Consider the following 13,331-nt stretch of genomic DNA (forward strand, 5'->3'; position numbering starts at 1 on the left):
AGGACTCCTGTCTATTTTCATGTTCATGGTACAAAGATGGAATGTAAACGAGACTGGTTTTAAGGCTGGTACAAAAAAGAGAAACTACATCAGGGATAAAAGAGGAGCTAGAGAATAAAGAGCATAGTAAAGATGAACACAACAGCACAGGATAGACTATGGGGAAAGGCATCATTGAACAAAATCCTGTATGGTGTTGGGCAACTACCCTTATAGTGGAATAGGATACAGAGAACTTAGTCCTCAGAACAGGGCAAGATTCCAAATCTATTACTGAAAAGAAACTAGGTTACCACCCTAATTGGGGCACTGTGACTCCAAGAGGACGTGGTCTTCTACCTTAGATACCTGTCAGGCTCTGACTGTGTGGTGCACATTGAAGAACACACACACGCACACACACAGCTTTACCAAAATGTTAACGTTTTTAATCTTTCAAAATATGTGTTCAGTTTAATCAAAGGTTTAGAAATGGTCTAATTGTGAGATTTAAAGCTGAAAATGTGAAAGCATGAAGATTCTTTATGTATTTGGAGTTACAAGTGAGATCAAATCAGCACTCTAATGGGACTGTAGTTATAACCTTCACTGTGAAAATCTACCTCCCCCTGCCAAACTCTACCCGTTTCAGCCCCAAGATCCTTGTCTTGGTCCAAAAGTGCTACAAAGAAGATCTCTGTTAGCTATCAGCTATAGAATGACACTTTATGTTCTTTCTAAGCTGCAACCAGCCAACAGAGGGTAATATTCTCTCACACACAGAAATAAGTGTCAAAGCCTGCTCCCAAAGAAGTCAATGGCAAAAACAAACTCCCATTGACAAAAATAGGAGCAAAATTGGGCCTATAACTGCAGCTTAAATCAGTCGGAGCATGATTTTGCCCCAAACTATCCACAACAAAAATGAGTATCTTTGCTTTATTACAGTCTAGTCTCTTGTGATAGCTGCACACGAGTTTTAAAGGAGAAATAACTGTTCGGAAAGTTGAAGAATTAGCAACAAGCTACTTTTGAGCTAGAGGGAGACAAAGAAGGGTTGGCCAATTTCAGACTGTTAAATCAGAGGAATTTCTAGAGACAAATAATTCAAAAACAACTGGAAGTTTCCTCATCTTTGAAGAAACATTTTCTTTTGCCTTCAAAGTAAATGTGGCAATTCTCAGGTGAAACTAATTTTCTAAACCAAAGAGACGCAAAAATAGGGCTTTCTAATAAGGGTAGCGTTTTCCTCATTAACTCTGGAAATGTTGCTGCATATGTGAAGGATGAAAACAAGGAAGGACAGCAGTTTCAAGGAGGTATATGTATGAGCAACTGGATAAAATAAAGAGAAAATTGTCACTGAATAAGAGGAGAAATTGGTAAGATAAATTAGATCAAGGGGAATTGAGGGAACCCTCATAGCATGGGATATTTAAATTTAAGCTAGACAAATACTAGAAGAAGTGCTGCATGGAACAATATTTCATCAGCATGGGGGACTGGATAAATGTTCAGTGATAGCTGTTTTCTATGTTGAATCTGTGCAATCAAGCAATGTAACTGTAAAGTACTCTTTCCTGGCAAATATGTCATTAGTCTGCTGGCTTCTAGAAAGTCCTCAGATAAAACCTTTGTTGCAGGGAACTTTCTTAACTTTCTATCAGTGATTCACCTATACCATTTTAACATTTTGAGATAAAGTTGATCTGACCCATATGCCTTACTGATTTCCAGTCACCTGTTCTAATGTGGCCTGAAATTTCTTCACTATCTTTCCTGTGGTAGAAAATGTGTATGTCACAACAATTTTGGCCAATATATGTCCTGTGAACACTAAAGCAAGGAATTTATTGCAATTTTTTGTATTCTCTTGCCTTCTTCCTCCTCCTCCTCTTCCTCCATCACTAAATAATTCCTGTTGCCTCTTACAAGCATTATTGATTCCATCAATGACCTTTTGCTCTTTTATATACTTGAGCAGCATTCTCATTACTGCCTTGATTGTTCTGTGTGATCTGTCCTAATTCTTGGGGGCTGACAGGATTGAAACATTGTAGACCAAATCCTGCCTTCAATTACCCCATGCCTAATTTGGCCCAGAGAGAAAAGACCACACTCTCTGCTAGTGTAGATCAACAGATCTCCATTGAAGTCAATGGGACTATGTTGACTTACCATAAATAAAGGCCTGGCTCAGAAACTTTTCTAGATAGCTTTCTAAATGAGTATGTGTGTGTGTTTGTGGCAGCATACCTTATTAGTTTGCCTCAGGAAATAAAAAAGTCAATGGCTGAAAAAAACAAGAATATCCAAATACATTCACTCTATGGATTCTTACTGAAAGAGTTGACACTTGGGGTTTTAGTCTATGCTCTAAGGCCGTGTTGGTTTCATCTGTCCCACTCATGGGGCAGGTTTTCTTTCCTTCTCTGCTAATTAGGAATTCTCTCACTTTTAACTTTACTAAACTGATAGAATCATGTGATCCTGACATTCCAAATGACTAAGACCTTAAAGAGGAAATGAGGCTACCTACCCATTGATGAGATGAGAACTGAGAACTGAATAGATGGTCGGAAAATGTTGTAGGTGCAATGTGTCCTTACCAGTGGTGTGGCTGGAGCTTGCTTAAATGAGAGACTGGATTTCTAGAGCTGGGAAGTGAGTGGGAAATGGAAAGAATTGCTAAAACTAATACTAATAATATTAATAAAACTAAAACTAATACTAATAAAATCCTCCACCAAAGGGCATGGAGAAATTTATCATGTATCTATAGTTGGGCTAGAACTTTTAGGCCTATACATAGTTGCATGTAATCAAAAATAAGACGTCTTGTGTTTTCATCTCAAATGTAGAAACTACTGAATCAAGATTCCATGGTCTAAAGATATTCTCTTAGTAAACTGAACATCAACACATTCAGTACAATACATCAATTTTCGAAAACTGAAGCTCCCTATCAAATAATCAACACTGCTTATCTTTGAAATATGGCTTGGATTTTTGAAAAATAAATGTTTGGCACTTCAGAGTATTTTATGGGTGAGGTTTACAAGGCAAATGAGAGACGTGGGTATAGTCATAAATTGACCATAGTTTAATACCAACACAAGATTTTATGCATAATTTCTTCTAGCTGCATACTATGTAAAAATCATAATTGGCTCTTAAAGAAGAAGCTCAACAATGCTATTCTGGACAACTTTGCTAGAGACCCCTGTAGTTTTTCCACAACATCTTGTACCCAGAACAATGGAGGAGGGAAGATGCCAGCTGTACCAGTCTTAGGGCAGCATCTGCTGGTTATTCCACGGATCAACATAAATGGATGTCATGGAAGATGCTGTATGCTTTGTCTTCCAGACAAAGGTAACTGTTGAATCAATGACTTTCAGAGCTGGGTTGGGGATGGAGGGAGGCACAGAAACAACCAAACAGAATTCATATAACATCCCATGATGATAAATGGGAGGGGGAGGCCCAATGAACCTTAGATCAAATTAACACCTCTGCATCTTGCATTTGGATATTATTAGAGAATAACAGCCATAAACTTAGAGAGACTGTCTATGGATCTCCAACTTAGTCTGATCAGACTGTAGTTTAACTCCAGTACTCCTCCAAATATAGAGAAATATTCACTCAAGCTATCATTTTTAGGAAGACATATATATTTAAAAGGGGTTGTATTTCCCATGCTTTTTGAGAGCTAGGATGGATTGGAAATTACCAAATAAATAAGAAAACAGCTATGGCAGGAAAAATAATGAAACTTTAACACATGCAAGCCTTTGTAGAAATGATAGTTGGGATTTATTTTCTACAGGGAAGAAATTGCACTTTGATCAAGCTGCTATAAAGAGTAATTCATAGCCTTGTATTGTATATGATAATATAATGTAACAAGGTTTCTTTCCTTAAATAAATAAATAAAAATGAAACATAAAAGACAACAAATTTTCTGTTCTGTGTATCCTGGTGTGAATCAAGATGAATATGTAGTTTACTAATCAAGTTAGCTTTGGTTAAAGAGATGTAACAATTTGGTTGTACAGTGGGCACTGGTTGACATGGCAGGCATTGACAGTCACCACAATCTGCAGCTGGATTCCTTTTGCAGTACCAGAGTGACCAATGGCATCATAGTGGAAGTTATGTATTTTTTAGGACCCAATGAGTGAAAAATGAGAAGAAAAGAAACCTATCACCATTTCTGCTGAATTAATAGAATTCCTTAGATTCATGCCAGACACTATGCTGTTCTTAAACTATAGGGGTTTGTCCTGGCATACCTTCATGATGACTTTTTAAATTAATCTAAGGTATCTATCTCTGTGGGGGGGGGTGTTACATGGAGCAGTGTGAAAGTACCTTGGCATGTATCCACCACATCAGCTGCAATATACATCACTGGAACTGTATCTACGATTGTGTCTTAAGCAACTCTCCATCAGTGAATCCACCTTAGCATTTGGGGAGGGGTGTATTCATTTCAAGTTACTATTCCTGTCGCTTTAAAACTATATTAATGTCATCTATTAGCTTGGATGCTTTTCTACCTTTCTACCTTCTGACTAAAGCTTTTGTAATCTAGCGCTCATTCTGTTCTGAGACAGATAGCCACCAGCCATCCGTGTTCAGACTCAACATGCTTAGTAACCCTTATTTCAAACAATACACATAACTGGATTAACTAAATTGCAGTTAATCAATTTACGGGAAGAGGAGACACTGAATGATGCGAACATGTTTCTCTGGGTAATTCCACGGAGCTAGCTCCGAGCGCCAATTGGGTTATTTCACAGCACAAGACGCCAAGTTGGCTATACCAGTGTCGTTACTCACATTTAAAGCCATTACAGTATCCTAGATGCAGCGATAACTTCATTCAAACTCAGTCACTAGACGGAGGCTGAATTCCCCATACTTTTGGCTGTAACTTTTTTTTTTAATTAAGAAAGCTAAAACACTCAAGATCAAGGAAGAATGTTTCTAGATCAGTTGAAAAACAAATCTAAACCCCCGCCCCCCATGCTAAAGTCCTGTAGTCAGAGGTGTCTTATCCAGACGTTCCCAAGGAACATCAGACGCAGATCTTGTTTCACAAAGCCGTGTCAAAAGGAGAGTAGGAAAGAGAAGTTTATTCAGAAGTTCTGCTTTTGTAAATTACAATGGTTTCCAAGTGATCTAGTCTTGACAACTGTACATATTCCTCTTTTGGCTATACTCTGCGGGAACTAGTATGCAACAAGTCCCTGGAGTGCTTTCCGTATTAGCTAGAGTGAACGTGACATTAAAAAGCCAAATGTTTCCTTACCTGTCACCGATGCAAATCTCCAGAGCCAGCTCATCTTGCACAGCCCCAGATGCGAGCCAGGAGGTTGTAGGAAAGTGATCTGGAGGCTGAGTTTGTTGTATAGAGAGTGTCCAGAAAAGACTTTCCTCGGGAACTTTCTGTCAAACTCCCAATTTACTGGGAGGCGGTGAGAGTCACGTTTTATACCATGTTAGTTTGTAATCATTGGTAACCTCTCTCATTCATTAAAATCACGTAAGAACTCAAAGGGAAACGTGTCTCTGAGCTAAGGCGTTTGCGTAAATCTTTAGGTTTTTAAAAATCCCTGCCAGTTGCATTCTGTCTTCTGTAGTCACCAAGGTGGTGGAGAGTTTAAGCTTGCGGATATTGCAAAGGGTTATTAAATTCATAAGTCACACCAAGTGGTGGGCGATCCACTGAGCAAAGCAGAAGTTCTCACATGATGACTTCAAACAAGACACATTACCTTCCAGCATCTGTTGGAGAGACTGGATTTTAAGGCACTTCTGTCTCCAGGACAGCAAAGAAACAATGGTGAGTACCAATAAAAAATCTCTTTCTATAACTGCAAAAAATGTTTGATATGTTGCTTAACAACAGTATCTAATCTCATGGCTCAGCTTTCTAGTACCTAATAAGCCAAAGAATACAGCCCACTGAGGCCAGATGAATTCTGTTTTAGACAGTATAACTTTAATTGAAATGCTCTTTGATTTAAGACTGCGATGCAAAGACTGCGTATAACAAACTTGGAGCTGGGGACCTGGAATATCTGAGTGTTCAGTGCTGATGGCTCTGTCAAGTTCTGTCGTTCACTTTTTCTATGTGGGCATAGAGTCTGATATATGTGTGGCATATGTGGGTATTTCCTTGACATTTGTATGCACCATTGGTAGTGGGTTAATACAAGGAAATATAATGGCTACAAGAAGCAGCATCCCAATATTAAGAACCCTGGGTCTATCTACAGATGCTGGGGGGAAGGGGAGGAGAAAGAAGCCCATAAGTGAATATAACCGATAAGGAAATTGGAGATTCTCTTTCAAAGCAAAGGGTCCAGTCAACATGTGATCATCTATTAACAGGAGGGTTTTGGCAAGGCAATATTCACGTGACAACGCGTGGGAAATGAAAGGAACTGTCTAAAGCGGTATCAAGTGTCACTTAATTAAAGTATAGGTTTTAGCCCTTTTCCTCCTGGAGCACCCTGTGCAGTCTTGGGAGCGCTGGGGGGAGAGGGGGTTCGATCAGTACCTTGGACAGGGGCAGTGGGTTAGGCAGAGGTGGGAGCACCCCAGGTATCTGCCTCAATCCGGAGTGAATCCTGTAGCCCTTAAAAGGCGGCTATCCCTGAACATCAGCTCACACTAAAAGATCAGGCTGAAGGAGACACTCTCGTTTAGGAAGCTGATCGCACTTGTAACCAAGCCCCAGTTCTGTCGCCTCTTTGGAGCTGGCTGAAGTTGAATTCCTAGCGGTGCAGGCTGGAATAGGGGGCAAAAAGAGTCTTGCAAGCTCCGGGGGTTGGTATAACGGTGTCAACTTTGGGAAATGCAAGTGTTTATCTCCAAGATCTAGCCACTGCTTGTGGTGTTAGCTGTGACTAAGGTAAGCACAGGGGTGCTAACCCCCTAGCAACAACACCTCTAGCTGCTGTCTATTATGTGGGGATTGTTTCCTGCTCTTTGCCTAGTTTTGTTACCTTTGTTGCTGACCTGTGTGTGGAAAGGAATAGAAAAGGTAGGAGAATCTTTGTGAGATTTCACTGAGACTTAAGTTAACTTATATCTGATTAAATCTAAGAATCTCTTCTCTCTCTCTCTCTCTCTCTCTCTCTCTCTCTCTCTCTGTGCATGCTTTAAAGATTAAACTGATCTTTAGATAATGAGATGCCGCTGATTTGTAGATAGAGATGCAACTGATTTTAGCTGGAGATGTAACTGATCTTTAGCTACATAGAAATTAACTGATTTCTAGATAGATCACTGATGCAGCTATGTGTGTTACATATGATAGTATGCAAGAACTGTGCATGTCGCTTCTAATGTTGCTAAATCAAGATCTGTGTCTACTTTGCTATAATTAAACTGGGAGCTTCTGAAATTAACAACACTGAAGCCTTAACGCAAAAAAAACAATCGGAGACCATTCTGGTGAGCCTTCTGCTCATCTCTCGCTCTTTTTTCCCCCCTTCAATCCTTCCTACGTAGAAATGTAGCTAATAATATTTAGTCTCCGGGCTAAAAATAAGCTCTGGAAAGTCAGCAGTTTGGAAAAGCAGCAGCAGCAGTAGCAGAAGCTTCTCGCAGGTAGCGAGGCTCCCGGGGTCTCTGGCTCTTTAAGGGGGCTGTTCTCTCTCTCACACACACACAGAGTTTATTTGTCTTTCCCCCTCTCGAGCTTCCACCAGCACTTGCCGGAGCGGAGTGGGTGTCATTCCACCAGCGCACGGGGATCGGCTCGGAGGAGACTCGCTTTCCCTGCCTTCTCTCCCCCTAGCCCAGTTTCAAGTCAGTGTGCCCCACTTGGTGCAAAGGGAGTCCCGTTGGTCGGGGCTGAGAGGGTAGATCCTCGGGGGTGGCGTAGGGAGGGAGGCAGTGCAGCTGGGGAGAGAGGGGTGCAATGCCCCCCGCCTCCCCCGGAGGATCGAGGTTCTACACATCCAGTAGGTGTGCAATGGCTTTAAATGGGGAGGCAGAGCCTCGCTCGGTGGAAACCTCTCGCCTCGGCTTCCCCCGCGCGGTTGCAGTGCAGGCTCGAGGCGCTGGGCCCTGGGAGCCGGGGGCGGACTGGCGGGCGGGGAGGGGGGGGTCTCCGGGAGTCACGAATCCGCTGCGCTGCGCGGACGCTGGCGCCCTCCCCAGCCGGAGCAGAGGCGGCTGCCCGGGCCCTGCCCCAGGGGCCGATCCGCTCTCCCCTGCAGAGCGGTGATTCCCCTTTGTTCTCGGGGCACCTGCGGGCTCCGGCTAGGTGTGAGCCCACGGGCGGGCCCGCTCTCCCCGTCCGCCCCTCCCCGGGGACTAGACGATTTCCTGCCCCCTCCGGCAGCACCGCGCTCACGTAGCTCGGGGAAGAAGGGAGCAGCCCGCACAGGCTGGACGATTTCACAACAGGGTGTGGTTACAACAAACAAACACACACACACTGCAAGGGCAGGGAGGCACGGGGCGCCCAGGTCGGCACGCACACGGGGGGGTGACAGTGATGGACACCCTCCACCCCCCCAGGAGCCCTGCAGGGATCGAGCCAGCGAGCCCTGCGGGAAATGACTCCTCTCCTCTCTCCGCCGTGTTGGAGGGGGGATTTCTGCTTCAGCTGATGCAATCCCAAAGCGTGCGGCGAAGGAACTCCGAGGCACCAGCATCACCGCCACCTCCCACCTGCCCAGATGGTGCTGCTTTAAATACGGATCTGCAGGGCTTGCAAGCTTAAAGAGGAGACTCATGACGGAGGGGGAGCCATTAAAGGCGCAGCGCTCCCTTTCCTTTCCCTCTACCTCTGACTGCCTCCCAAAATCTAATTCACACGCAGGGAAGAGGAGTAAATATTGTGACACTCCGCACTGCCTGGATTGATATGAAAAAAATCAGCTGTCAGTCTAAATTGCAGAGTTCACTTGCCTAGTGTGCTGCAAATCCCTGCCTCAGACTAATACAGTTGCTAAGGTTTCCAGTGAATGCACCGTTAAGGGAGGTATTATCCAGTTAGTGTAGTTGCCAATTTATCTGACAGTTGAACCGAGAAAATTGTAGGGCTGCTGCGGTGTTCTGGGAGGAAGGAAATGTTTTACTCCATCAGGAGACATAGTTCGCCGTTCTTGATGCGATGAACCTCAGGCTAATCCAAAGCAGTGTCATATAACTCTTCACTCAACATCTCTTGTCGCTTGTGATACGGGGACTTGATAAACAACCTCCCTGGAAAAGTACTGTCTACATATTACACCGACTGTTCAATACTGACACCGAATTCAGCAAATAAAGCTAAAATGGAAATAGGTTGTTCTAATATACATAAGAAAACAACCAGAGTTTAAATGGTTAAAACACACACACACACACACACACACACACACACACACACACACACACACACACACACACACACACACACCTCACTTCCATCTCAGAAAACAAATACAGCAATCACCTCAGATGTCAGGCATATTATTGTTTATTACATTTTCAGTCATTAAAGTCTAATAATCTAGCTCCCCTACTGGAGAAACACTTATGAGAATCCTGGACTTGGTTGTAGAGGAGTTAGTCAAAATCTCCATGTTCTTCCATAGCATAATGACACAGGGAACTGGCTGCTGAGGTTACTATGCAGGTTGTGAGTTGAGGATGGGCAAGTGGGGAGATTTGTTGTGATCTGCATGTTTTTCCCCATTTCCTGCACTTACTTCTGAAACTTAACCTTACTTGGAATGCCAGTCAACCCAAAATAAGAAGCGTTTATTAACCAAACACAAGAAGGTGGGAAACCAGACAAGAAGAGATCAATATCAAAACTGTTCTCTCTTTATCAACTGTTTTTAATGAACTCCCCTAATTTGCAATTTCCTTGAACGTAAAATCATCATCAACCCCCGTTCCCAACTCGAGTTTTTCTTTTGTCACCCAGGGATTGATCTACTATATGATATACTATATGAACACCTCTATTATTAATTAGTTGCTGTGTTTCTTGCTAAAACTCATCTAATTCCAAAAATAAATGATTCTTTCATATGTTATGTTGCCACGGAGTTTCTATTGATATGCTTCTTCTACTCGATGGATAATTTTATTTATCTCCATCTATTTTAACTGTACAACTGTTACTTCTAGCTCTTGAATGTTCTTTTTCCCCACATTTCTCTCTTGCTCTCCCTCTCTCTTCTTTTAGCAAATTCTACCCATTCCTGGTAAAGATCAGTGGGCATGGGATATCTAACAAACAGGACTGGGCCAAATTCAGATACCCTTGCTCCCATTGGGCAATATATTACTCTGCAAGTAGGTTTCTCACTCCGTATTGGTTCCAAATGCCCTTCCATCTTGTGGCAGCCCCATCATCACACATACTGAGAAGGCATCGTGGGCAAATGGACACCAGACCTTATATGACTGGACATGCCACATGTCTCTGGGACAGGCTCTGACTAATACCAGTGCAGTGCAAAAAACATGAACAACGTCTGTGACTTCCTACACCCACATGCCAGAGAGATACCTTGCAGTGACTGCTCTGCTTAACTGAAAATATCTCTGAGAAATTCTCTTGCAAATGTATCACCAGAAAAATATACTATCCAGCATGGAATACACATAAAAACTGCCCACCCATTTTCATTATTTCACAAATGTGTGATGCGTGCTTGTGAGTGTCAGCATTAACATTTCCATCTGTTTCTGTATTGTTTCTATTCTTAGTTGATATATATTGGGCGTAGGTGTCTGAAAAGGATTTTTCCCCTCTCTGGGTTTCATGAAAGAATAAATGAGAGCCAAGTGCTAAAATAAATTTATTTGTGAATTTGACTAGGGCAATGTGAAATAGAAAAGATTCTAGACTGAACCTGTGAATTAATAGGAGTCTGCATAAGTAAAGACCTCAGGGTTTGGGGCCTTTATGTTCTGCTAGGAAGTCCTCTGCTGAGCTCACTGATATAAAGGGTAAATAAGTTAGAAATACTATTCCTATGCCTGACTTTCTTACACTTGCAGAATGTGCAGTATCAGTTACTAATATTTTGGCCTCCTTCTGCGCTTGCGATTTTCGGGCACAGTTTTGCAAACCATTTATGCACATGACCAACTTTCTTTGTCTGCTTAGTCCCACTCAGCTCCTTAGGGCAATCTCTATGGGACTACTTGCAGGAATAAAGCTACCACATGTTTGTGTGTTTGTAAGATTAGGCCCTTAGCTGCATATATCTTTTCAAATCTTCAGTTGTCCATGTACTCATAACTTCAGCAAGCAGAAGACTCTACATACTATATATAACTTAAACTCTGTATGGGTCTTCCTCTGTGGCAAAATTGAACATGGCTCTGTTGCCACTAAAGTTAATAGAAGTTTTGCAATTGTCTGCAACAGGAGTACAGCCTGATCCCATTGACTGTATATTGCAATTTCTATGTCCACTTGAACATAGTAGCAAAGGACAGAATCTTCTAGGTTACTTGGGAAAAACTCCTCTTATTGACGTCACTGACAGACATAGGCCTGATTCTCACTTTTGAGCTATAGCTGGGCTCCCCTGCTTCCCAAGACAGCTAGGGGTCATTTCTGTCTGTGGCAGACCTTAAAGCAGCCTCCTGGCTGCTTCTTTGAATAGGGCTGATTTCTTATGGTCCCACACTGGCTGACAATCACCCTAATGCAGTGCACTCTGGCTGTGCCCCTTCCAAGCACAATACACTTGCTGTGTGCCAGGGGCTAAAAGAAATTTCTGTAGAACTAGCTTTATGGTAACTGTTGGGCTCCCCGCATTTCGTGAAGCTTTATAGCCCCTTTGTGCCCCTGGAGCATTAGTGTGGGACATTAGCAAAGGGGCATTAATGGCATAGGATCTTTCCCTGTGAATTTGCATTTATAATTCCTCCCCAGCCCCCCTCACCCATTCTCCTCCCCCACATTTTATGTGGTTGTTGGAGAGGTCCAGTCTTGCTGACTTTCTTCAGACATAGCACACACAAACAGAATTTAACAAGCTGGATATTTAAGCCATATATTGTAGCCTCCAAGTTATTTTGACATTCAATAAGAAGGCTTAAGTAACATGTTCATTAAGTTATAACTTTCTCACTAGTTTGCCATTTAAAATCCTTATTGAATGTACCACATGTGGAAAGAATGAATTCCCTCTTGAAACAGTTAGTAGACTACAAACATCTGAAGTGAACGCATTGGTTAGTGATGCTGGAAATACAGAGACTTTTAAAGACACAGATCTAACTATGATTGTAAAAAAATAATGGTTCATTTTTGGAAGGAGCAGGGAGTCTGTATCAACTACAACATTCATATGTTTTGTGCCACAAAGGAGGTCTAATTATGCAAGTTGTTTCCTTTTTAAAATAGAAGGCATTATATCTTGAAATTCACTGTGTGTTATGAATAATGCATTAAACAGCCATGGCACTAGATAATTAGATGGACCAACTAAGAGGAATATGAAAGGGGACTGGTAGCCCAAGAATTACAGGTGTGTTGATATTTTGAGATCCAGGAAACACTAAAGATCTGGCCTTAGCTGCCTTAGCCTCATGAAGATAATTATGAGGAAATGTGGGTGGAGAAACCTAGATGATTGCAGCTGTTCAGAACACAATTGGCACAGAGGCCCACATTGGACATGATTACCCTTTGATGAGGCAGTTATTGACTTTTTACAGATGCCATAGTTAAAATGATGTCTTAAGTTTATTGGATGACAGGCTTCTGTCTAGAAAGCTGTCGTTGTCGTTACAATAAATGTCAAAATACATGCTGAAGTATTCAAGAAACCTTTAAATGTTGGTTCCCTCCATCAAGAGTTGAATAGCAAATGACCTCTAAAGTCACCATAAATGTGAATATATCTGAGAATGTACCTTTGTTACAGAGCCCCTGTGCAATGTGAACCTGTGCAGTTTGTAAGAAGTTTGTTTGGGCTGCTTTAAAGGAAGAATGGAAGGAAAGGCAGGCAGTATGGTCACAGGACTGGGCATGATAATATCTCAGTATATTGCTACTTGAACTGCTGTTGACCCTGGGCACATCACAGCATCTCTGTGTGCCTCTGTTTCCCCATCAACAGTCCCCATAACAATACTTCCCCTCCTTTGCAAAGCATTTTCATATATAAGTTGAGAAGTGATACATGAGCCAAGTATCTGTCAGATTCTTTTTTTAAATGAGGATTTATTAAGAAACATTCATGAATGTTGAGATTGGTGACACTGGAAACTTATATCATCTAGTCACAGAGCAAGTAGGATGTAACAATGTAGGTTTATTTATTACCTTCTCTAGTGTGTTGCCCTAATATTATAAAGCT

The 13,331-nt window shown here is 42.1% G+C and overlaps 1 protein-coding gene across 2 annotated transcripts in view; it reads left to right on the forward strand.

Annotated features, from left to right (window-relative positions):
- Positions 1 to 5,725: 5,725 nt before the first annotated feature.
- Positions 5,726 to 13,331, forward strand: part of BDNF (brain derived neurotrophic factor) — a 50,530-nt gene continuing 42,924 nt past the window's right edge. The window contains exon 1 of one of the 2 annotated variants that reach the window (XM_050955506.1): positions 5,726 to 5,836. In XM_050955506.1, coding sequence (XP_050811463.1) covers positions 5,834 to 5,836 — 3 coding nt within the window. In that variant the 5' untranslated portion in view covers positions 5,726 to 5,833. Of the gene's footprint in view, positions 5,837 to 6,729; positions 6,911 to 13,331 lie in introns of those variants that run through there. The other variant, XM_050955508.1, reaches the window with a different exon arrangement.

The sequence above is a fragment of the Gopherus flavomarginatus genome, chromosome 5 (assembly GCF_025201925.1).
Source record: "Gopherus flavomarginatus isolate rGopFla2 chromosome 5, rGopFla2.mat.asm, whole genome shotgun sequence".
NCBI classification, from domain to species: Eukaryota; Metazoa; Chordata; order Testudines; family Testudinidae; genus Gopherus; species Gopherus flavomarginatus.